This window comes from Limulus polyphemus, unplaced genomic scaffold (assembly GCF_000517525.1).
Source record: "Limulus polyphemus unplaced genomic scaffold, Limulus_polyphemus-2.1.2 Scaffold272, whole genome shotgun sequence".
NCBI lineage: Eukaryota > Metazoa > Arthropoda > Merostomata > Xiphosura > Limulidae > Limulus > Limulus polyphemus.
The window spans coordinates 653806-677623 of record NW_013665882.1 but is presented as its reverse complement, the minus strand read 5'-3'; the positions used below and the strand labels follow the sequence as shown (position 1 = coordinate 677623).

The 23818-nt window shown below is 33.1% G+C and overlaps 1 protein-coding gene across 2 annotated transcripts in view; it reads left to right on the top strand.

Annotated features, from left to right (window-relative positions):
• The first annotated feature begins 762 nt into the window (after positions 1-762).
• The window catches only part of LOC106456924, a 162599-nt gene continuing 139543 nt past the window's right edge, over positions 763-23818 (top strand). Inside the window, exons 1-2 of one of the 2 annotated variants that reach the window (XM_022382709.1) lie at positions 763-839; positions 1278-1819. In XM_022382709.1, coding sequence (XP_022238417.1) covers positions 1736-1819 — 84 coding nt within the window. In that variant the 5' untranslated portion in view covers positions 763-839; positions 1278-1735. Of the gene's footprint in view, positions 996-1277; positions 1820-23818 lie in introns of both variants that reach the window. The other variant, XM_022382708.1, reaches the window with a different exon arrangement.

Below are 23818 nucleotides of genomic sequence, written 5' to 3'. Positions count from 1 at the left end.
AACGTTAAGCGTCCCTTATGTGACGTCATTTTAGTATGTATTGACTGACTGACTGACAGACAACATACTACTGGTGCGAGTGGTTAAAACAGATGACCCCCTCCAGGCGGCCTTCGACTCCATTTCGAAAAAAAAAAACTCGGTTAAGAAGTTGCAACAATACAAATAGTCGAACCTTCTGCTGATTTTAATATAAGTACTTTTTCATGAACAGTTTATAATACTTTAAGTCATAAAGTTTTTAAAACTAAAATAATTAAAACAATTAATATTAATACCAATTATTTTAGGCTTATAAATTTTACTTGATTTACTAAATGATATATATATATATATATTATATTTGTTTATTTTATTTCGAATAAAGCCACATTGGACTACCTAGCGTGTCCACCGCGAGGAATTGAACATCGTGTGTTACAGCTGTAAGTCTGTATAGTTACCTTTATCCCACCGGAGTACATAATTTATTATACTTACTTTAAAAAATAACACCATATAATTAGAGAAAACATAGAATAAGGGAGCTTCACTTAGTTAATAAAGAACAGAAAAAAGGGTATTGTTGAAAAGCACGTTGTTTCTTGTTTCCTCTACAGAGCAGATCATAAAAATATTCCATCATAGTGCAAATTGAGTCGTCCCTGAAAAAAATCCTATACTTCAGCGCCATCTACAGCCATGAGGCAAAACAAGCAGCTTGGACTTGAATAGGATTTATCTGCATCGCGACATCTACAGTGTAGTGTTAAGCGCGTGTATCTTACAGCGAGAGGACATAAAAAGCTTAGATCTCCGACCGTTTTTCGCTTTTATTTGTGTGATTAAAATCAACACAGGTAATGCTATAATCGCTACAATAAGGGAAAGTTTAGTCTATATATATCTATAAATAACCTTAAAAGTTAAATGTTGGACAAAGAAGTTGGTCTTTTTGGTAAAGAAACACAGTTCGTGAATTTTGGTACGTTTAACCTAAGCAACCCTCCTGCTCGGTAAGTTCTCTTGCGTTAAAGAATTTTACAGTAGACGTGAGAGAATTTTACTGTTAGTTAATTATCTTCCCCATCTCTTATTCTCAGGCGTAGAAACAAAAAACTGACGTAGTCAAGTGAATAATATACAATGTAAAAACAAAACTTGTACTGAAAATATATGTAATAAATGGAGAGAGAGCGATTACAATTCATTTCAGTGAATATCATCCAGGCTTGACAGAAAGCGTCTCTTTTTCTTGTAAGTTAATTTATATTCTTTTTTTTTCTTGTGCCTAATAGATAGCTATCAGGGTTAACAGTTTACAACATCTGCAGTCCGTGTCTTTCTTCATATTGAATAGTGGCTTTTCCAGCCACCTTGCTGGTGTATTGAGCTCACGCGTCACGCGAAATGTAGCCGTAGCTGTTTAATCAAACCGGGGCCCTGTGAAGCCGAGCTGAACCTTGTGACGCGACGGGCGCGTGGGGTACATGGAAAGCTGTACACCATCACAGTCAGTCTGCTTCGAGAACCCGGCTTGCACCAATCCTTGCTTAACCCGACCTTGCAGAAAGTACCAGACGTTAGTATCTATCTCTTCTTAAAGCAAGAAAGGCAAGAGGAGTTTGGTTTAGAAAACTTGTAGTTTTGTTCAGCAGTGAATTAAAATCAGCTTCGCATTGACAGTTTCTGAAAAGCAGAATCTCTGACACAACCTAAGGTCTGAAGGTTAAGCCTAGTAAATGCTACTGATATCATGATACCTTATTCCACCTGCGTTTGTTTTAGAACTCAACAACAGGCTTCCAAAAGGGCGCCACTACGACCAACGACAGTTCAGGTCAGTACAAGTTTATATCTATCAAGTTTCCATCAAGATTTAAGACGCCGATACTCTCAGAGGGCGACAACTTTCATTGCCTCATTATTAGTGCTAATCTTCCTAGGGGACTAAGAATTTTTCATAATCACACCCTTTAGACTCTAATTCTCATCTATACGTGTAATCTAAGCAATTTTATAAATGACCCAAATGTTCTAGGCTTTATTTCAATTCGACTGTGTATTTTGTGACTTAGGACTAAAAGGAAGGATTGTATATTTTATCTTCATCAGATAAAAATATTTCCTGAAACTAAAATTCTTAATCTAAATACCAGGAAGCTATCTATCTTTCAGCGTAGTTTTCTACTTAATACAACAACTTATAGCATGCTTATATAGTGTAGTAACTTCTAACATGTTCATATAGTATAACTACTTATAACATGCTAATGTATTGTAACAACTTATAACATGTGCTAACATAGTGCAATAACTTAAAACATGCTGACATAATGTAATAATTTATAACAAGCTAATATAGTGCAACAATTTATATTATGCTAAAATAATGCAAACTTATAGCTTGCTAATACAGTGCAACAATGAATAACATGCTAGTATAGTGCAACAACTTAAAACATGCTGATATCATGTAACAATTTATAACATGCTAATATAGTGCAACAACTTATAACATAGTAATAAAGTACAACAATATATAACATGCTAATATAGTACAACAACTTATAACATGCTAATATAGTGTACCAAATTATAACATGCTAATATAGCGCAACAATTTATAGTATGCTAAAATAATGCAAACTTATAACTTGCTAATACAGTGCAACAACGTATAACATGCTAATATAGTACAACAACTTAAAACTGGCTGATATAAAGTAACAACTTATAACATGCTAATTTAGTACAACAACTTAAAACATGCTAATCTAGTACAGCAACTTAAAACATGCTGATATAATGTAACAACTTATAACATGCTAATACAGTATAACAACTTATGACATGCTAATATAGTGTAACATTTTGGGGTTTTGAAGTATAAAGTGTTTGTATTTAATTTTTTATTAATAGAATAATGTGTAAATATAGACATGATCATATACAATAATTTTTCTTTTTTTCTTCGGTATTTTGTTTGGTTTAATGATACACTTGAATCTCTTACTTGCTCTCTTTTTTTTACTTTCATCATTTTTTCATACAGTAAAGTTTATGTCCCTCAAAAATTAGAAACTTTCAGGTACTTATTCTGCAAGTAATCCAGTTATTCAGCCCAATAAATGCTAAGTCCGTAGCGGTTTAAATTGAATTATTCGAAAATATGATAATTACAAACTCAGTATTATCAGCACATATTGAGACTCACTAATTTGAATAATGTACAAAATGTGGATCTTTTGTGGACATCCAGCCGTGTGTATCTTCTTGAGTTATATGAAAAAATAATGATTATCCAAATACTGTATACGATAAAGCTAACTGTATCTTGTGAAGTGTGAATTCAGTTTGTCATCAGTCAGCAGCTTACCCTAATGTCATCTAAAGCTTACAGAATGAAGCCATATATAAGAAAAGGGATAATAACCATGGTGAACCGTGATTGCTAAAGGTTTGTTCATGATGATGGTGAAGCATTCGTTGTGTTTAATATAGAAGGTTTAAGTATATATAACTTAGGAAGAAACCACAGAAGTGATTGACTTATTTATAAAATAGGAAACTACGAAAGCTCCTAAAGTAAATACATACATATATTCCGCGAGCAACAGAAAACTGTTTGGAACATGTAATTGGACTTTTGAAAAAATGCTTAAATTTGGCGTCTAAAATGTTAATAACACATTTAATTTGTTTACGTTATAAACCGTTTGAGACAATGTTATCCACATAACTATACAATTGAATACGAAATATTTAAACTATATGCCTACTCTCACAAACAAGATTATTCATTCTCTTCTCAACATGGAGCTTAAATAACTTGTTCCGTTAACTTACGAATTATAGAAAATATTAACTGTCTTCAATATCGAGAGCAAATAAATATAATCCGTTGTCTGTAGGTGACGCCTCAGTAGAGCTTGAAGTCTTGTTAAATGCATACAAAAGTCGCCATAACTAAAACTAAAACTAAGGCAGTGATAATGTATAAAATATGCATTTAACAAATCAAGATGCCTTCTACATATTAACGTGTTCGATGTGTAAGTACTTAGTTTAACATGCTGTAGGCAAACTACCTTTTACTTTTGTGTTTAATTAGTGATAAATACAACAACCTCCGGTATTTAATTGTCTTAAGTTGACTATTAACACTGCCAACAAACGACCTTTATGTTCCTGAAATAAAATCGGAACGGTTGTTGCTTCTTGATTTTCGCGCAAAGCTACTCGAGAGTTATCTGTGCTAGGTAAGGCAAGTAGTCCACACTACCTACCGCTACGTCGTGGGCTACTTTACTCAAAGAGTAGGGATTTGACCGTCGCTCTTATAATCCACCGACAGTCCCAACGTCCGGAGCGCGACTTATTTATTTATTTTGTCATAACGGGACGCGAACCAGGTAACCGCGATTTATCATTCCGGCATGTTAACTATTAAGCCGCATTCGGCTCACCAGTATAATAAAATACCTGTTTATTTTAATAGCTAACGGGTGAGTCCAGACCGTGTAAATATATTATCACTCCAAGTCTGTATTTTTGCCATCTCGATCTTTGCTAGTTGCTGAATTTAAGGTTACTACGTTACCGAAGACTGTACCACTCTCATACTTTATTTTCATGACACTATTTTAAAACCATTTAAAAAACAGTTTGAACAACGTTTTTGTTAAATTTCCACAAGAAAACTCGATTTTTGAACTTCTGAAAATGGTGCAACATGAATTTATTACCGCCTTAAGTCCGAAGGCTTATAATGCTAAAAGTCGGCTTTCGATACACGTCGTGGGCACAACGTAGATAGCCCATTATGAAGCTTTGTGCTTAACTGCAAATAAACAAAACAGTTCGCACTTTACAATTAACTTTAATGTTTTTGCAATTATTTTTCATTAGACTTCATATAATCTTAGTTTTTGCAGTGTTTTTTTTTCATAACTCGTATTCGGTAAGATTGCGAAACGGTTGTTTAATTGTATTTGACAATTTTTATTAATTTATGCCAATGGTTTATTTGAGCTATAGACTACTCACGAATATCTAATAATCCCCATTGAGAGAGCTCTGTGGATGAAAATGAAAAGAACCTTTTATACATGTTTGAAAGAACCGATTCTTTGGTTTCACATTATTTGGAGTGTTCAATATAAAATATAATTACTGCTTAGTAAAGAAAATAAGTAACGCATTGTAGATTAAACATATGATCATTGATGGGAGAAAACGTCTAACAAGGAGAAGTCTGCTTGGAAGTCAATTACTTTATATGTGACACAGAACCGAAGATGATGAGAGGAAGATAAGACACTGTTGTCAAGGGTGATAGAACATTTCGAGGAATCAGTAATTGAAATATTTGATAGTTTTTTTATGAAGAGAAATCTTCGTATTTTAAATAAGGAGGGCAAAGAAATCTGAACGTAATATTTCACTCAACAAATAAATCAAATTAGGCGGTAACTAGGCGACAAAAACGGGCGCCTAGAGATAAGAAATCAAAATGTAATTATCTAATGTTGAATAATGCCACTATGTTTAATGCAGAAAACTTGTTGTGTATTACAGGTATAGACTATAGCGCTCAATTCTCAAAGCATGGCAAGAAAAATACTTGTCTTGTGTTGTTTACGGGACAAGAGAATGAATAATTAGTGTTGTTTAACTTTAAAAACAGTGCATGTAAGAATGTGCTATGTATTTCTGATATGCCCTCCAGTGGCATAGCGGTATGTCTGCGAACTTACAACGCTAGAAACCGGGTTTCGATACCTGTGGTGGACAGAGCACAGATAACCCATTGTGTAGTTTTGTGCTTAACTACAAGCAAGCTTCTTATATATCGATTTGCGCTATAACTTCTTGGTAAACTACAAAAAGGAGATATCATTGATCTACTTGACAAAGCTTATTTTATACGCGCAAGCTTAGCGGGTCCGACTAACTTATAAATTCCTTATATTAACATTACAATAAGAACCAGCTATTTTTGATGTTTTATTTATGGTTAATAGCGGTTTAAAGATGACATCTTACAATTAACAGAGTTTTTTTATGCCTAGTGTTCATGGTCTTTGAAACTGTTTTATCCAGTTAACAAAATGAGTAAAGAATGACAAATATTAGAAGTAGAAATGCACGTGCTGAATGTATAGAAAATCAAGGAGTTTCTCGACGTTACGTGTTAAATCGTTTTAAAGAGATCATTCACGTAACTCACATTCACTGTTTATGAATTGATAAATAAAACTGTAATAGAAATCAGTAAGTAAATCAAGCATAATAAAACATTGAAAGAAGAATATAGGCATTAAAGAGCGTGGTAAGATAAGCTACTTAAAAGAGTAAAAATTACATGTAATTGCCACAGAGAAAACCACTGTTGAATGATGGGAGTGCTGTATGAAATATCTGTGACACTAGATAAGAAGTACCTGTCAAGAAGTGATAGTAATGAACTAGATGGAAAGCAGGACAAAAACGTTTGCGAGATAGGCTAAGATAAGAAGCAAAGAAGGTCATTGACTCTTTTTGGAAATGATGATAAGGTTCTACATTCCAGAACTGAAGACCTGTTTTCCGAGGCGATCGTGTTCTATCTACTTTCACTCCTTCTTATCAATGGCTTTGAACCAAAACGATATTTCCATGAGGTTAGACTTATTGAACTCGACAGGGATGTGATCGAATAGGACTGCCGTGATTACAGTTACTTCGACCGTTTTTCTTATAAAAACAACCATTGAATTCGAGGCGTTGCTGGAAACTTGAGCTTTTGACATTTTTGTTTGTCCTGTTAAGACTACCAAAAGATATGCCCAACTTGACACAGTAGCATCCTGAGTTATGGATGCTCTTTTTAACTATAGCTTTTTCAGTTTGCAAATAAGAACATTAATCCTGACTGTTTTCCGGTGTGGTTTCGAAAGATCCTGATTAAGTCTTCGGGTGTAGTTTCGATTAGTCCTGATTATCTTCGGGTGTAGTTTCGAATGGTTCTGATTAAGTCATCGGGTGTAATTTCGTGTATTCTTGATTGTCTTCTGGCGTGGTTTCCAAAGGACCTGATTAAGTCTTCGGGTGTGGTTTCGGTTAGTCCTGCTTGAGTCTCTGGGTGTGGTTTCGGAACGTTACCAGTTTTCCGATTGACTGAAGCTACCATTTTTTGAAACTTTAAATCTGTTAACCTTTGTTATAGTTTAACAATATTTATCTTCGGAGAGAGAGTAATCACATAGCTTTTTAGCTACTGGTCAAGTTTAGGGTGCATTTTACAAACTAGACTAGCTCAATTTACTTTACAGTTATACACAAGTCTGTCACATTAACATTGATACTATAGCCTTTCCAACACTCGTTAGGATTGTTTGTTTGTTTTGAATTTCGCGCAAAGCTACACGAGGGCTATCTGCGCTAGTCTTCCCTAATTAGTAGTGTAAGACTAGAGGGAAGGCAGCTAGTCATCACCACCTACCGCCAACTCTTAGGTCACTCTTTTACCAACGAACTGACCTTTACATTATAACGCACAAACGGCTGAAAGGGCGAGCATGTTTGGTGGGACGGAGATTCAAACTCACGACCCTCAGATTGCGAGTCGAATGCCCTAACCACCTGGCTATGCCAAGCCCTACGCAAAAAGCTATAGATAATTAATATCTCTCAGAGGGCGCTGTTCAAGACTAGATGATAAATTTTATAATATAAATTTGGCAAAAAAGCTATAATAGTGGATACGTTTGAAAGATAATTAAGAAAGTGCAGAAAGAAAAGAGTGTGCAAAATAATACATTAATAACGATTGTCTAGTTCTATTAAAAAATCCAAGTATATTTGTAGTTAATGTCCAACTATAGATTTTGTTTTAGAAATCGCAAACTCCTCTCTAGAAGAAAACTCCTAATACATTGGTATAAAGGAAAACAAACATCCAAATCTGGTCATGAGTTATTTTAAAATAATTTGAGATTCTATGAAGTATTCAACATCTTTCAGGCACTAATGGGAATAATGATATATTACAATGACAGTTGTGAACATTCTTCCCCCTAGGCTGCGCGGCTGCACAACAACCAGTTAAGTGCCGCGCACTTCATTATTCTAGCCGCGCTCATCCTAAGTGTGGAGTCTCAACACCTTGACGATAGGCCTAAAGCCCAAATAACCAACTGGTAGCATTGTAAAGCAGCCTAATGATCCAATAGGGTCGATGGTCTAAAAATACACCCGCCCCTAAAAAAACTGGTAGCGCACATCCACATATTGCCTTGATACTGGTGCACAAGAAACAATTCATTCCGAACAAGGACTGAAAAAATTCAAGGGAACATTGGTTGTGAATGTAAATTATAAAGATGCTGGTATATATGAACTATAATTGTATTGGAATTAATAAATAAGTAGTAAAAGTACCAGTCTTAAAGTTGTGTGACGAGGGCGCTGGACCACCCCCTCCTACTATTTGGAGCCTTAGCACAATAATCGTTCGTCCCAAACGATGGTACGCTATCCACTCTCGGTACTAAACGTCATTTACGACATTAAGAAGACAAAATGGCTGCCAAACTCGAACTGTTCATTTGATTGTTTATATCTGTATATACAGAAATATTTGTATTCATAAATATCGATAAATTATAATGTTACTACCATATGTAAAGTATTGTGATGTATATGGCTCCAGTTTTTAAAATCTGTAGTTGGAATATATACAGAATTTTTTTGAAGTTAGGCCTAATTACCCTTGAAATGAGGTTAAAGGCTGTGCTAGCAAAGTATTGGTGACTTTCCAATCAACTTGTGAATTTTATAGAGTTACGATACAGTATATTTACCTCAGAGAGTTTGTTTCATAACTCTAAATCTGGCATAGCAGTGGACCAAGTTCACTGAATGTTTTCTTACTTACGTTGCTTTACCTCGACTTATGCAAGCAAGTTCTTAATAAGTTTTGATCTGAATTTGGATATCTGGCTCTTGATATCCAACCGGATTCGAATAGTAGATGTGGCATTATAGTATAATGTTTAAACTAGTTAGTTCATCAATGTTTTTTGAAAATTTGATAAGGACGTCACGAGATTGTAAAAGTCCGCATGAATGGGCGGCTGTTGCAGGCACAATACTTTACACCCCCGATTATCTGTTAAGACTGTTGTTTGGATTGTGCTTGCCATTTCTGTCGCTGCCGCTACCGTGGCCACCTGTGGCATACAATGGCAACAGAACTGATGGGCATGATACTTATTTAAAATACATAAGCACTATCTGTATCATGACTATTACACTACCAAGGACAATGCCATTATTTTTAAGGCCCGGTATGGCCAGGTGGTTAGGGCTCTCGACTCGCAATCTGTGAGTCGCGGGTTCGAATCCCTGTTCCACCAAACATGCTCGCCCTTTCAGCCGTGGGGGCGTTATAATGTGACGGTCAATCCCACTATTCGTTGATAAAAGAATTGGCGGTGGGTGGTGATGACTAGCTGCCTTCCCTCTAGTCTTACACTGCTAAATTAAGGATGGCTAGCGCAGATATCCCTCGTGTAGCTTTGCGCGATATTCAAAAACAAACAAACAAACAAGCCGTTATTTTTAATAGTTAATAGAAAGCACCAGTGAGCTAAATGACGCAATACTTATTAGGTGTGACGCACGTGCAAGAAGTATCATACCTATGTAATACTGGGAGATAGTTTGTTGATGGAAATGTTATCTGATTACCTGATTCATCGCAAGATTACAATCCAACAGGCTCAGGTATTTTTCCTATCCATAGTTCTTAACATAGTGTGATTAAAAGTATAATAATCACAAACTTAATGAAGTACTTTAAATGCATCTTTCAGATACATCTAATGATCTAGTATATGTATCAGTAAGTTATAGGCATGTATTTAAAATACCAGTATTGGTGCGGTAGATGCATAGGCAAGTTATAGATACTCTATAACTTATGTAGTGCTAATTGAAGTAACTATGACAAAATAAACAGTATGGCAAATACTTCAGTAAAAAAAAAACAACTTTGTAGCCACTCAACGTTTCACTTTACAACTTCTCTGGCACAGTTAAACCTAAATCTACACAGAATACTCCAGAAGAGTCTGTTGACTAAGTTTACTGAATTTCAGATAGATGCATCAATACGCTTTAATCAAGCATCTGTATGATAATCAAAGCTCAAATCCGATGTTTTCGTTTCTCCAGTACTTAGTTTGTATTAAGGTTTTTGTTTGAAGTTTAGCACAAAGCTACACAGTAGCGTTGTACGGCAGCAGATACACTGCTGTGCCACTGGGAAGCAAAAAAAACACAAAGGGCTATCTTTGCTCTGCCCACCACGGGTATCGAAACCCGGATTCGAGCATTGTTAGTCCGCAGACATACTGCTGTGCCACTGGGGAGGGGTGACTGTATTAAGATAGATTAATTTTATTTTATGACTTTGTAGTTATTAATATAATTTGGTTTTTCGCTGTAAAAGTGAATTAAGGATGAATTTCCCTGTTATTCTAGGTTTTGGTTTTGTTTCATTTTGGTAGTTCTTCAGGTCAACCATGAGTTTTGATGACGAATATTTAGAATTATCATTTTATTACTTTATCTTACTGTCAAAATATTAAAATATTTCTGAAAGCAATAGCTAACTACCGAATTAATTCGTAAAAAAATTAATAAGATAAATAATCACAAAGTGCTTAATTTTGATATTTCATGAGATTTTTCTTCTGCTCTGTTTACTTATAATCTCACATCTGGAACGAGACAAGAATTATAATAATTTCCCAGTAAATCTGTAACAGTATAAAGTCACGAATATTTGACCGAATTGCTTTCAAATATTTCCTCAGGATCCATATTCTGAATACAGTTTCTTGTATATTCTCAGCTTTTTCGCACGAGAAAAATGTGTATCGAAAACCACAAGCTGTTCAAATATCTATTATATTAAATAGACTAAATTTTGTGGTATTTTTTCTTTACAAAAGCATCTATTTTGTTTTGAAAAAGTGTTGGTTAAAAAGTATGCTAATATTTAAGGCCGCATAGCTTTAATAAATATCAACATCACTCATTCTGAATTGGTTGTTTGGATTATAGTGACTCAATAAATTATATATATATGTGTGTGTAACTGTAATTCGAGGTTGTTTCACTTCAAGATGAATATGTGTAAGAAAACTCGAATCCATTTTTTTTTTTACCAAACTGTACTTCATTAACCAAACTTTTCAAACTACAGAAATCACAAATCAACTAAACACTTTTATTTTGAAAAGTAATAAGTTAAAGTTTTAGACTGATGTGAAATAAACACATTTTTCAGTTAAAATGTTTTATTATATTTTTTAAGTGGTTTAATAAGAAGGTTATTTTAAAAAGTCTAGATTTAGTGTTTGTGTCTGAAGATGAAATCTTTCACCAAATCTCGAAAACTGCTATGAGCTTTATAGTTGCACCAACGCTAGTAGTAGGTTATCTGGAAAGTAAAATGTTGATCGTCTTCCAAACTATCTTGAGATTAACTGCGTAAATTATTAAAAGGTAACATGGAAAATGTTTTTGGATGATTGTTTTATGACTTGGAACAAAAGTTATGATACTGAAATTTTCTTCCGAATTTTAAATGGACTAAATGAAACAGTCAAATTCATGTATTGGTATAATGAAAATGTGATATTATTCTTAAATATTCTTGCAATAGTTAAAGAAAAGTATTAAAATATAGTTGATATTCAATATAAACCAACGAATTCACAGAAGTATTTATACTTTTTTTAGCAATCACTCCTAATTGGTAAAATTGAATATTCCTGTAACTATGGCAACCAGGTTATATACGTTGATATCTAATCACGAGGTAAGAAACCCTAGCGTACAAGAATTGAAACAATTTTTGAGAAGATTATTGGTAGAGCTTTTAGTTTGGCGAAACGATCAAAAGGAGAAGAAAGAATTAAATATTAGGATAATAATTAAAATGTTATACCGCTAGTCACAACTCATTGTCCAGAGATGGCGATTAATATCAACTTTATTCAAAAACAAATTGATCACGTGTTTGAAAATTACAAGATAATCTGGCAACCTCCATATTTATATAAATTAACTTTTAAAAATTCTAAATTAAATAATGAAAAGGGAATTGTAACGTGTAATAGAAAATGTTATTTTAATGTTTAAAAATACATATCTTGAACTAGGAAATTTAATTGTTGAACCAAAAGGGCGGGAATTATTCAAGATGAAAGGTGTAATGCTAAAAATGTAATTTACGTTTTAAAATTATGGAGAATTGTATGTTGGAGAAAGTAATAATTTTTATTCCTGTAATACTAATTTCTTTCACATATTGAATTAATTTTTTTCAAAGTTTTTTCCCTTTTGGAATTGTAATGATAAAGAAAGAAGTTTAATGTTTTTAAAATATTTTATTGACTGTCTTAACGTTTCATTAAATTTTAATTGAAAGTCGTTAGAAGGCGATATGTTTGAATAATAGGGATCCAGAGTTTTGGTTCGTATTTTAAATGTACCTTAAGTAAACTGCGGATAAGTTCCAAAGAAACTTTAAGGTTATTCAACAAAGTTAGTAAAGTATATATTAAACATTTCTGTAGGATTTGGCAATATATTATAGTCATTTTATCGTTAATTTTAAAAGTAGTTTAATGCTGATGTTCATTTAAAAAGTTTTTTAAATTAGGTTTTTGATTTGAAGCGTTAGTACTAAGAACTTTTTGTAACCTGAGCTCTTAAAAAGAATATAAAATAAAAAATTAATTCGAAAAACAAAACTTACTATATATTTTATATAAATTTTTAACTTAAGTTTATTACTTTCAAAAAATGTTTAGTAGTTTTCTGGTTCTCATAGTTTTTATGCTGAAGAGTAGCCAGCAATGTTACAAAACTGGTTAAATAAAAAAGAGTTTGATAAATAGAGAACATTTTGGTAAAAAAGAAAGGATTTGACCTATACATCTTGAAACGTGATTTGATTTTGAATTTATAGATATAAATATATTCACACATTTACCGCCTTTAATGGAAGGCTGGGATAACTAAAACTAAAACTAGGCTCTAGCATTTTATATTTGCAGCATGAACACTAATTTTAAGCTATAACATCATATAGCGTAAGTAATTGCAATTCCTTGTATTCAACGAATAACACGTTCTACTGCATAATTAAAATTTTAATACATTTTTAACTATGTTGTATTCTATTCGAAAGAGACGTTATTCTTCGTTTGAATGCACAAAAGAAAAATTAAAATCGTGGTTCATGAACATTTAATTTCCGAATATGCATGTGATATATAATATGATGAAACGGTCTCACGTTGGGACAGCGGTAAGTCTACAAACTTACAAACGCTGAAATCCGGGGTTCGATTTCCCACAGTGTACACAGCAGATAGCCCAATGTGGCTTTACTCTGAAAAACAAACTAACAAACAAACATGATGAAAAGTTAAGAAATTACTACATTTGTTTACTGGTTCATCACAACGTTTTTACCCCGAAGCTCTTCTATTTTGTATTCATCAAATCATCTCATGAAAACAAAACCAACTCTACAGAAACCCATCTGGTTATTTAGATGCCAAGTTCATTCTTTATATAAGTTCCTCCTTAGGCGAGGAAAATCGTTTAATTACTGATAAACAAAATTCTTTCTTGCTATGGGAAATTTTAATCTTGATTAAGGATTTCGTAAAGTGCAGTGACAAAGCATGCGTTTACATATAATACCAAAACATGTATATAACGAATAATGGGGTTCTTCTACACATTACGATGACAGTAAAAATATAAATTGCATAAACTTTTACTAGTCGACTGAAACTCTTTTACAGATGTATTTTGTGTTACAAACTGATACTGTAACGTCCAAACAAACATTTTACAGATGTATTTTGCGTTACAAACTGATACTATAACGTCCAAACAATCATTTTACAGATGTATTTTGTGTTACAAACTGATACTATAACGCCCAAACAAACATTTGACAGATGTATTTTGTGTTACAAACTGATACTATAACGTCCAAACAAACATTTGACTGATGTATTTTGTGTTACAAACTGATACTATAACGTCCAAACAAACATTTGACTGATGTATTTTGTGTTACAAACTGATACTATAACGTCCAAGCAAACATTTTACAGATGTATTTTGTGTTACAAACTGATACTATAACGTCCAAACAAACATTTTTTTTTTCTTGGTTTATAATAAAGCTTTTTTGAAATAGCTAATATCACCCTTGGCCTTTTGTACCCATCAAAACCATGTCAAAGTTAATACATTTTTATAGATAATCTAGCTCAAAAAGGCAGGAAACGAAAGTTTCCGACAGCATTGTTCGTATTATATGAATAATTTACATATCCTCTCTATTATTTTTTCCCAGTATGAATGAGAAATTACAATATACTAGAAAGGTTATTTGTTTATATGATTTCAGGAGTTTTCATTACTTTCCATACATGTATCCATTGTATTGATAAATTAACCGTACTTTCCATACATGTATCTAGTGTATTAATAAATTAACCGTACTTTCCATACATGTATCTAGTGTATTAATAAATTAACCGTACTTTCCATACATGTATCTATTGTATTGATAAATTAACCGTACTTTCCATACATGTATCTATTGTATTAATCAATTAATTGTACTTTCCATACATGTATCTAGTGTATTAATAAATTAATCGTACTTTCCATACATGTATCTAGTGTATTAATAAATTAATCGTACTTTCCATACATGTATCTATTGTATTAATAAATTAATCGTACTTTCCATACATGTATCTAGTGTATTGATAATTTAACCGTACTTTCCATACATGTATATATTGTATTAACAAATTAACCGTACTTTCCATACATGCATCTAGTGTATTAATAAATTAACCGTACTTTCCATACATGTATCTATTGTATTAATAAATTAACCGTACTTTCCATACATGTATCTAGTGTATTAATAAATTAACCGTACTTTCCATACATGTATCTAGTGTATTAATAAATTAACCGTACTTTCCATACATGTATCTATTGTATTGATGAATTAACCGTACTTTCCATACATGTATCTATTGTATTAATCAATTAATTGTACTTTCCATACATGTATCTAGTGTATTAATAAATTAATCGTACTTTCCATACATGTATCTAGTGTATTAATAAATTAACCGTACTTTCCATACATGTATCTAGTGTATTAATAAATTAACCGTACTTTCCATGCATGGAGTGTATCAGTTCAGTCCTCTTGAGTATTTCAGAGCTTCATTTTTCCTTGTGATGATAGAACTCTTATCTTCTCCAAGGTATGATTGACGCCTACTTGAGTTGCCGAACACTAATGCTGCGAGGCCATAAGCACGGAGAATAACAACGATTTTGATGTATTCATACATCAGGCTTACTTAAGTTGTTTAATTCAATATTAACATTTATTATGTAAACAGTTTCACTAACACACGTATATTGTTAGTACAGTGTGCAAACTTGCCTTCCTGTTTCCATTTCGATTACAAGCATGAACAGACCGTTAAGCAACGTAATTAGATTTAAACAATCAGGTATTTATTACCATGACATTTACTGGTCGCGTTATCAATTGAATGAGATATCGTATTCAAACATTGCCTACAAATATATAAAAAGGAAACAATTTATGCATAGAAAACTCTTGCTGATTTTTTTTTTTGTAATAGCAGTAGAGATCAGACATTTTTTATCGAAAATAAGTTCATTATTAATCACCATACTTGACGATATTTTTGTTATGTAATGAGAACGTATTGTACTCTCATTTGAAGAGTTTTATTACGTATTACAATTTGCCCCGGACGAGCCTCCAATTTATTACTTAACGTATTACAATTTGCCCCGGACGAGCCTCCAATTTATTACTTAACGTATTACAATTTGCCCCGGACGAGCCTCCAATTTATTACTTAACGTATTATAATTTGCCCCGGACGAGCCTCCAATTTATTACTTAACGTATTACTATTTGCCCCGGACGAGCCTCCAATTTATTACTTAACGTATTATAATTTCGAATAGCCTGAAACTGAGTTAAATTATAATTTAGATTTAGAAATTAAATATATGTCGATATGTATCACGTTTGTGATATTTGCCAACAAGATTGATACACGCAGTTTTTTTAATACAAATATGTTTTAGTATACAAACAATAACACAATTTACAATAGTGGTTATTACAAATAATGATCTATGTACAAAAGTTTTACAAACTTACAAACAATATTTAGTCCTCTATCTGGTCTGGAACTTCCTTGATATCTTATCAAAGGTTCACGATGAACTAAATAATTTTGAATAGATGTAGATACAATTTACTTAACAGGGAGCTAGCGAGTTTTGTGCTCTTCGTTCTTCGCCGACCACACGCCGAGTTGTCCACCGATGAAGTTATATATTGTTTTCGTAAAAATACTAATGGCCGGTGTGAATCCGCTGAAGTTAAATGGTTTGTAATTTTCGAAATTTATAAACGTTTATGGTCAAATATCTGAAGTTCTCGATTAATAAGCATTATAATAATCATAGCTTCCTAGGTCTATAGTACATCAACTATAGCAAACCAATAATATATACTGTCTTTTGGCGTGTCGCGTTGGTTACATTTATAGGTGTGAGGACAGTTTCTCGAAACTTCAGCTTACTCAACAATATAAACGAAACACCAGTGTTTACGTACACACATATATTGTTGATTCTTACACTCGAGAATTTTCTACAATTTTAGTGAAAAGACGGGAACTTCGCAGATTTAATAGTATAAGTTATGTACATTTCTAGATAAATAAATTTAATTTAAACAAACATCGATATTAAAGTAGATATAGGATAGTAAATCCGTCACAGTTTTATGGAGAACCTTTTTGAGGTGGTCGAATTCGATTAATGCTTCAGCCGGGTGTGGTCTAGGTGTTAGCATGCTCGGTTTGTGAATCCGAGAATTCATGGTTCGTATCCTGTTGCCTCCAAAAACGCTTTCACCACTTTGTGGCCGTAGATGCTCTAAAAGAATCGAATATTCAGTTAAACAAGAGCTGTAGTCCAAGTGATGCGGCGAGTGCTGATAAATTGCTGCCTTCTCTAGAACTTATCAATTCAAAATTAAGGGCTGGGCATAGCCAAGTGGTTAGAGTGCTGAACTGTGAATCTGTTGCAAAATCATGCTCTTGCTCTTTGCTAAAAATTATACAAGAAAAATGTTTTCATTAATGTGGAAACAAAAGACAAGCTCTGAAACATAAGCAACAGAAAAGTAAACATAGACATAGAGCCCAAACTAATTAAGGTTTGGAAATGTAAGAAAAAAATTTTTACCCTCATATAAGCAATAGCAATCACAACCCAGACAACTACACTGATCTAAGCCAAGCAATATCCAAAGCTAAACATAATAGACTGCCATAACATAGACTGGCTAGAATTAAAGCATATATTAATCAATAAAATAGGCACGATAAATTGGACAAACATCTCAAACCCAAGCAAGGGAGGGTCAGCACCAATTGACAAGTCATACCTTATATCTACAATAAATAAAAATCCCACTATTGTATAATTTGGTTGATAACTAAGGCCAGTTGATCAATTGCTCCAACGTGATAGATATTAGAAATCCAAAACGATCCAAACAGTGTCTTTAGAGGGATATAACTAATATGAATGGGAAGTAGAGAGGAGTTCTCGATTGTAAACTTAACGGCTTAACCAAGGTTCTCTAGCAATACCTTCATGGGGTCGTCTACAAGGCAGAACTCTCTCTAAGAGTGGCTCATACCCAGGTCCCATAAAATCAAAGTAAACAGTCCGAGTAATATAGGGTCAGCTTAACTAAAAGTCCCTGAATCCCTGCGAGTAGCTTCTCCACAAATTAATATTCCCATGCTTAGTCCTGAGATAAGCAAGAATTTCTTTTGATCCGTGTGGTAGACGAAGGAAGCACTGAGATATCGCTGATAACCACTGGGGATTCTTTACATCAAAGTAGCATAACACGAAGAGATGCTACAACACTGCCTGGCCTTGGCATGGGACCGATGTCTTTAATTTCATTTTCTCCGAGATATAAACACCTCTGAAATAAAATATTCCTTTGATACAACGCTACTACTGTTGTAGCTCCTGTTGATTAAAATATTTATTTTATCTGTTGGTATTCCGCCATTAAATGTATTTATTTATCTTACTGTCATCTGTTCTTAAGTTTCTTCCTGGTGAAAATATGTACTACACATACATTCATATACAAGTACTACACATTACATATGGCACGGCATATTTACAGGTGTATTATAAGGAGGGTTCAGATGACGTTATGCACATTAAATCAGAAAATAAGATGAATGCTGTATACTTGGCTTGTGTTTTGTCGATAGAGCCTTTGTACAGTGCTGTTATGTATGTGTTTAGAAACAAAACAGAACACAACTGTCGCATGAAGAGTCTAATCATCCTTTCTGGATTTCCTTTAAAAAACAACAACGTGCTCTTTATTGGTTCAAATTATTGAAAATCTACACAAGATTACACGTTTCTGGAAGATATGCTTCATCCTTTGTCATTCTCTGGTTGAATCTATGACTTAGTGAGAACAGGTTGTTGGAACACCTATCTATTAGTGAATCATGGACGTGGCAGTTTTTTACATCCAAGAATCTCTTCAGGTTTTGCGAACTCTTATGGATGCCATGTGTAACTGGATTTATAGTGGTGATAGTCTCAAGATGGCGACTTTCTGTGACCTTTATATCCTTGACTACGGCTATAAAATTTGTAAGTCTTCTTTCTTTCGCCACTTTTACTGTTCCTGATTAATTATTCACACGGGAAATTGTTAGAATACTGCGAATAACTAAGAGTTCAGAAAATTTACTTGTTAAGGTCAAACTGAAAGATGTAAGTGACCGATTTATAAGACTAAAGCAATGTATGATACGTAACACAAGTCTTCCTTTAATATATGATACATAACACAAGTCTTCCTTTAATGTGTGATACCTAACACAAGTATTCCTTTAATGTATGATACGTAACACAAGTCTTCCTTTAATATCTGATGCGTAACACAAGTCTTCCTTTAATATATAATATGTAACACAAGTCTTCCTTTAATATATGATACATAACACAAGTCTTCCTTTAATGTGTGATACCTAACACAAGTATTCCTTTAATGTATGATACGTAACACAAGTCTTCCTTTAATATATGATACATAATACAAGTCTTCCTTTAAAATATGATACATAACACAAGTATTCCTTTAATGTGTGATACGTAACACAAGTATTCCTTTAATGTATGTTTAACATTACAAAGCACAAAGTCTGAACACACTAAGTTTTATCATATAAAGTTAGTGTAAAGTGAGGTACATATAAGTGATGTTTTGCAAGTAATGGAAACTAACTGCTGAATGTGTTAATGAGATGTAATGAAAACTAAACTGATAAAATATGAATATTAGACTGACAGGAATTTACAGATGAGACAAAACGCTACAAAAAAAATCGTTTCACTAATATGGGACTGAGAAACCAAACCCCAGCGTCAAACTCTGAAACATGTACCGGAAAAGGACTGAAAATAAGGTGTAGTCCTAACGAAGGTATAAAACAAAATAAAGACTAAGAGAGTAAGGCTAAGGTAAAGCTAGAAAACACAATTCTTGGAATAGGGCAGAATTTTCGGTGATAACATATTTTTAACTTTTTTTATGACACGTGCAGGAACATGGAATATAGAAGTAGGATGTACGTGTGTATGTATGTGCATTTATGTATAACTAGCGGCTTTTACAGCTCTGTGTGGTTTATGGTTACGTTTGCTGACTGTTGAATCCCACTGATTGTGTTACTGAAGATCCAATTAAGGCAACTTGTGAAATAAAATTAAAATCTTTAAAATTTATTGCACAAGTTCCCTTAATTGGATCTTCATTAAGCCTAATTCATAACGGGCGTTCGGAGAAACATCAACTACGACAACGAAGTAAGTTACAGCGCAAGTTAACGCAACTAAAGTTTTTAGTTACGATCAGAAACAATTCAGTAATTCCAAAATTCATTGATATCACGCGTAATCAGAATGAAGACGTGCAACTTTTCTTCTATAAATACTAAATTAAAATTATTAAAGATCAAGATACGGGAAAACAAAAAGAGCGAAATCTCCAAACTAGAAGTCATCATCAATGTGTTAGAAAAGATCTTGCACTTGATGAAGACTTCAGCAGTCTTTGGCATGAAAATTACTGTTGGAGCAAAATTGAAAAAGAAAATGAACAATATAGTAAGCAATTAGATATTAAGTTTAAATCTATATGTACACCTAAGAAAAGACAAACTTCTGAAGTACTACCAGTAGGTATCCCAAAGTTATTAACTAGATGTACTTCCGCAGGGTCTCCGAAAGTGTTTTTTTTTTAAATAAAACTCAAATTAAGAGTAACAAAATTTTTATTTCTTGTTTTGAAGCTCATACGGCATGCTGCGTTGTAACATACAAAGTGCATACTTCTTCTCGTTATTCATGGCATGTGCACGTTTTACTGACGTCACGACAGTACAAATTGCAAAGTTAAGCGTCCCTTATGTGACGTTGTGTCTATTGACTGACTTATAGACAACACATTACTGTATAATGATGCAAGAGGTTAAAACAGGTGACCCTCCAAACGGCCTTCGGACCCCTTTCGTAGAAACAGGTCTGATGTCAATCTCACTGAAATTCAAATTAATGTACTGAGTTTAGACTTAAATTTTTGCAGTAACTTTACGAATTCTACCCATAAAAGATGTGTTAACTAGTTTTGAATCTAATTTTGAATCAAAAATTGTAAAATTAAAACTATTATTACTTATCGATGTCTAGGTATAATGTCGAAACAAGATATTAATGTGAATAAATGTGATTACATTTCTAGTGTAGATCAGTTCTTAAATGGAACTTCGTGTGTTTCTTTTAGAAGAGATCCTACAACATAATTTCACAACGTGATAAAAAAACACATGTTGATCAATGTATAACTTTTCTCACGTGATCAAAAAATAAGTCTGATTCCTTCCAATGTTTGCCTAACCCGTTTTTATGCTTTACCTAAGATTCATGAGTTAAACAATAGTTTTAAGCTTATTGTATCCAGTATAGGAATCTCATCTCAGTATATCGCAAAGTATATTACTCAACTATTTTAGTATTTGATTGTTTGTTTGTAATTAAGCCCAAAACTACACAATGGGCTATCTGTGCTCTGCCCACCACGGGTATCGAAACCCGGATTCTAGCATTGTAAGTCCACAGACATACCGCTGTGCCACTGGGGAGCTTTTCGTATTTGAACAACAAGAATAAATATAAAAAATCTGCTGCATTTGTTGAAAAAATTAAACTTAATCCTCAGATAAGTTAGTATCATATGATGTAGTAAAGTCTCGGTAACTTAATCCTTCAGATAAGTTAGTATCATTTGATGTAGTTTCGTTGTTTACTAAAGTCTCGGGAGAATATGCTATTAATTGTTTTCACGATAGATTAGTTCAAGCTTACATTTCTGCAATTGAAATTGTAGACATTATTAATTTAAATAGAATGTGAGTTGAATTTGTTTTTCAAAGTTAATGAAAAGTATTATTAGCAGGCTATTGGATTAGCCATGTGTTTTCCTCTTTCTTCAATTCTATGTAACCTTCATATGTAATGTTTTGGACGTATTACTCTTCGTAATGCTTCTTTGAAACCTGATTGTTGGATTAAATTTGTTGATAACAGCTTCTTCGTTTGGTGGCATGGAGATATTGAATTAAAAACATTTGTTGATTATCCAAACAATGTTGATCCTTTTAAATCTATTAAATTTACATATGAGATTGAACAATATAACTGGTTGCCATTTTTTAGACGAACTTGTTAAAAGAGATAATAATGAAATTCTTTTCACAACTGTTTATGAAACACCATATTCCATATGGTAATATAATATACAGTACAGTAATATTACCGTATGTACAAGGTATAACTAGACAAATCACCAGTGTGTTCAGAAAACATAATTCTATTCGTATTTTCAAGCCAATTAACAAAATTAAATCAATACGACCTATTACTAGAGTTTAAAAAAACATTTTAGATTTTAAAAGAGAAACATATCAAATTAAGCATGAATACAACAACAAAAAATACTGATCAAACTAAACGTAATTGAAATATCGTCTTAATGAACATAAAGGTTATGTACTGAAAAAAATAAAATATCTTGCTAAACACATTATCGTAACAGGTCATATAATACAATGGCATGAAGCAATAATTTCAAATTAACCTAATACTCAAAATTAATTGAATATTAGAGAATCAATATAAATTTGGAGCTGTAAAGTAAATAATTATCTGTTAAACACAGATGAAGGGTTAGCTGGTGATAAAACACAGTTTTGGAAAGAAATACTGACTTCCTATGTACAATACTCATACCATCCTTATAGGTTACAAAGAGTTAAGCCTTTTCCTTATCAAACTACCCGCTGGCCATGTATGTGTTTTACTCCTGATGATGGTAGAGTAAAGCTACCGAAACATCTAGAGTCTTTTAATTTAGACCATCGGTCAAATGAAATTTTGATTGGTCATTTTAAACGTTCATCCATTTTTAATTTTAAAATTGCGTTATCGTACTTACAAGCATATCGTTGATCAGTATTAATTTGGTGACATTAGCCACTAGAATACATTTTCTAAAGAGTAAAAAACTAAGAAATCACTATGGAACTTTTTGAAACGAACTTGACAACTCTCAATCTATTTATTTTCTCGCCTCCCAGTGGCACAGCAGTATGTTGGCGGACTTACAACACTAGTAACCGGGTTTCGATACCCGTGGTGGGCAGAGCACAGATAGCCCTTTGTGTTTCTTTTTGCCCCCCAGTGGCACAGCGGTATGTCTGCTGACGTACAACGCTACTGTATAGCTTTGTGCTTAACTTCAAACAAACAAACAATATTTTTTCTCTCTCTATCTTATTACATATGCCTCTCTTTACGTGTACATAGCTGTGCATGTGTGTGTGTACTTCGAATACTTTTAGAAAATTAAGCGACGTTTTTTTTACGAAACTAATTATTTGTTCGTCACACTTCCTACTCTACCAAACAGTTTTGTTGTACTCGTACTCTGATGCCAATCAGGAATACGAGTATATATTGCATCATATCGTTGAAAATAATAAATGTTTCATTAAAACCAATTAATGAGAAGGTAATTACAATAAAACTATATGCTAAGAGCACTGCTCTACCCCTAAACAACGGAGCATGATAAACATCGTAAACAGATGGCAAACAACAAAATAATCAAATTAGTCTAAGTGAATATATTATAATTGTATGTGTGTGTCAACTCTAATGAATTTATTAACGTGATCCGGGAAGGCAACATATACCTTTATTCCTTCATAATATTTAAACCATAATGAAGGGGCCACACTTACACACAGCACCTACCTTTATTCCTTCACAATATTTTAACCATAATGAAGGAACTACACTTACATACAGCACCTACCTTTATTCCTTCACAATATTATAACCATAATGAAGGAACTACACTTACACACAGCATCTACCTTTATTCCTTCACACTATTTTAACCATAATGAAGGGACCACACTTACATACAGCACCTACCTTTATTCCTTCACAATATTATAACCATAATGAAAGGGCCACGCTTACATACAGCACA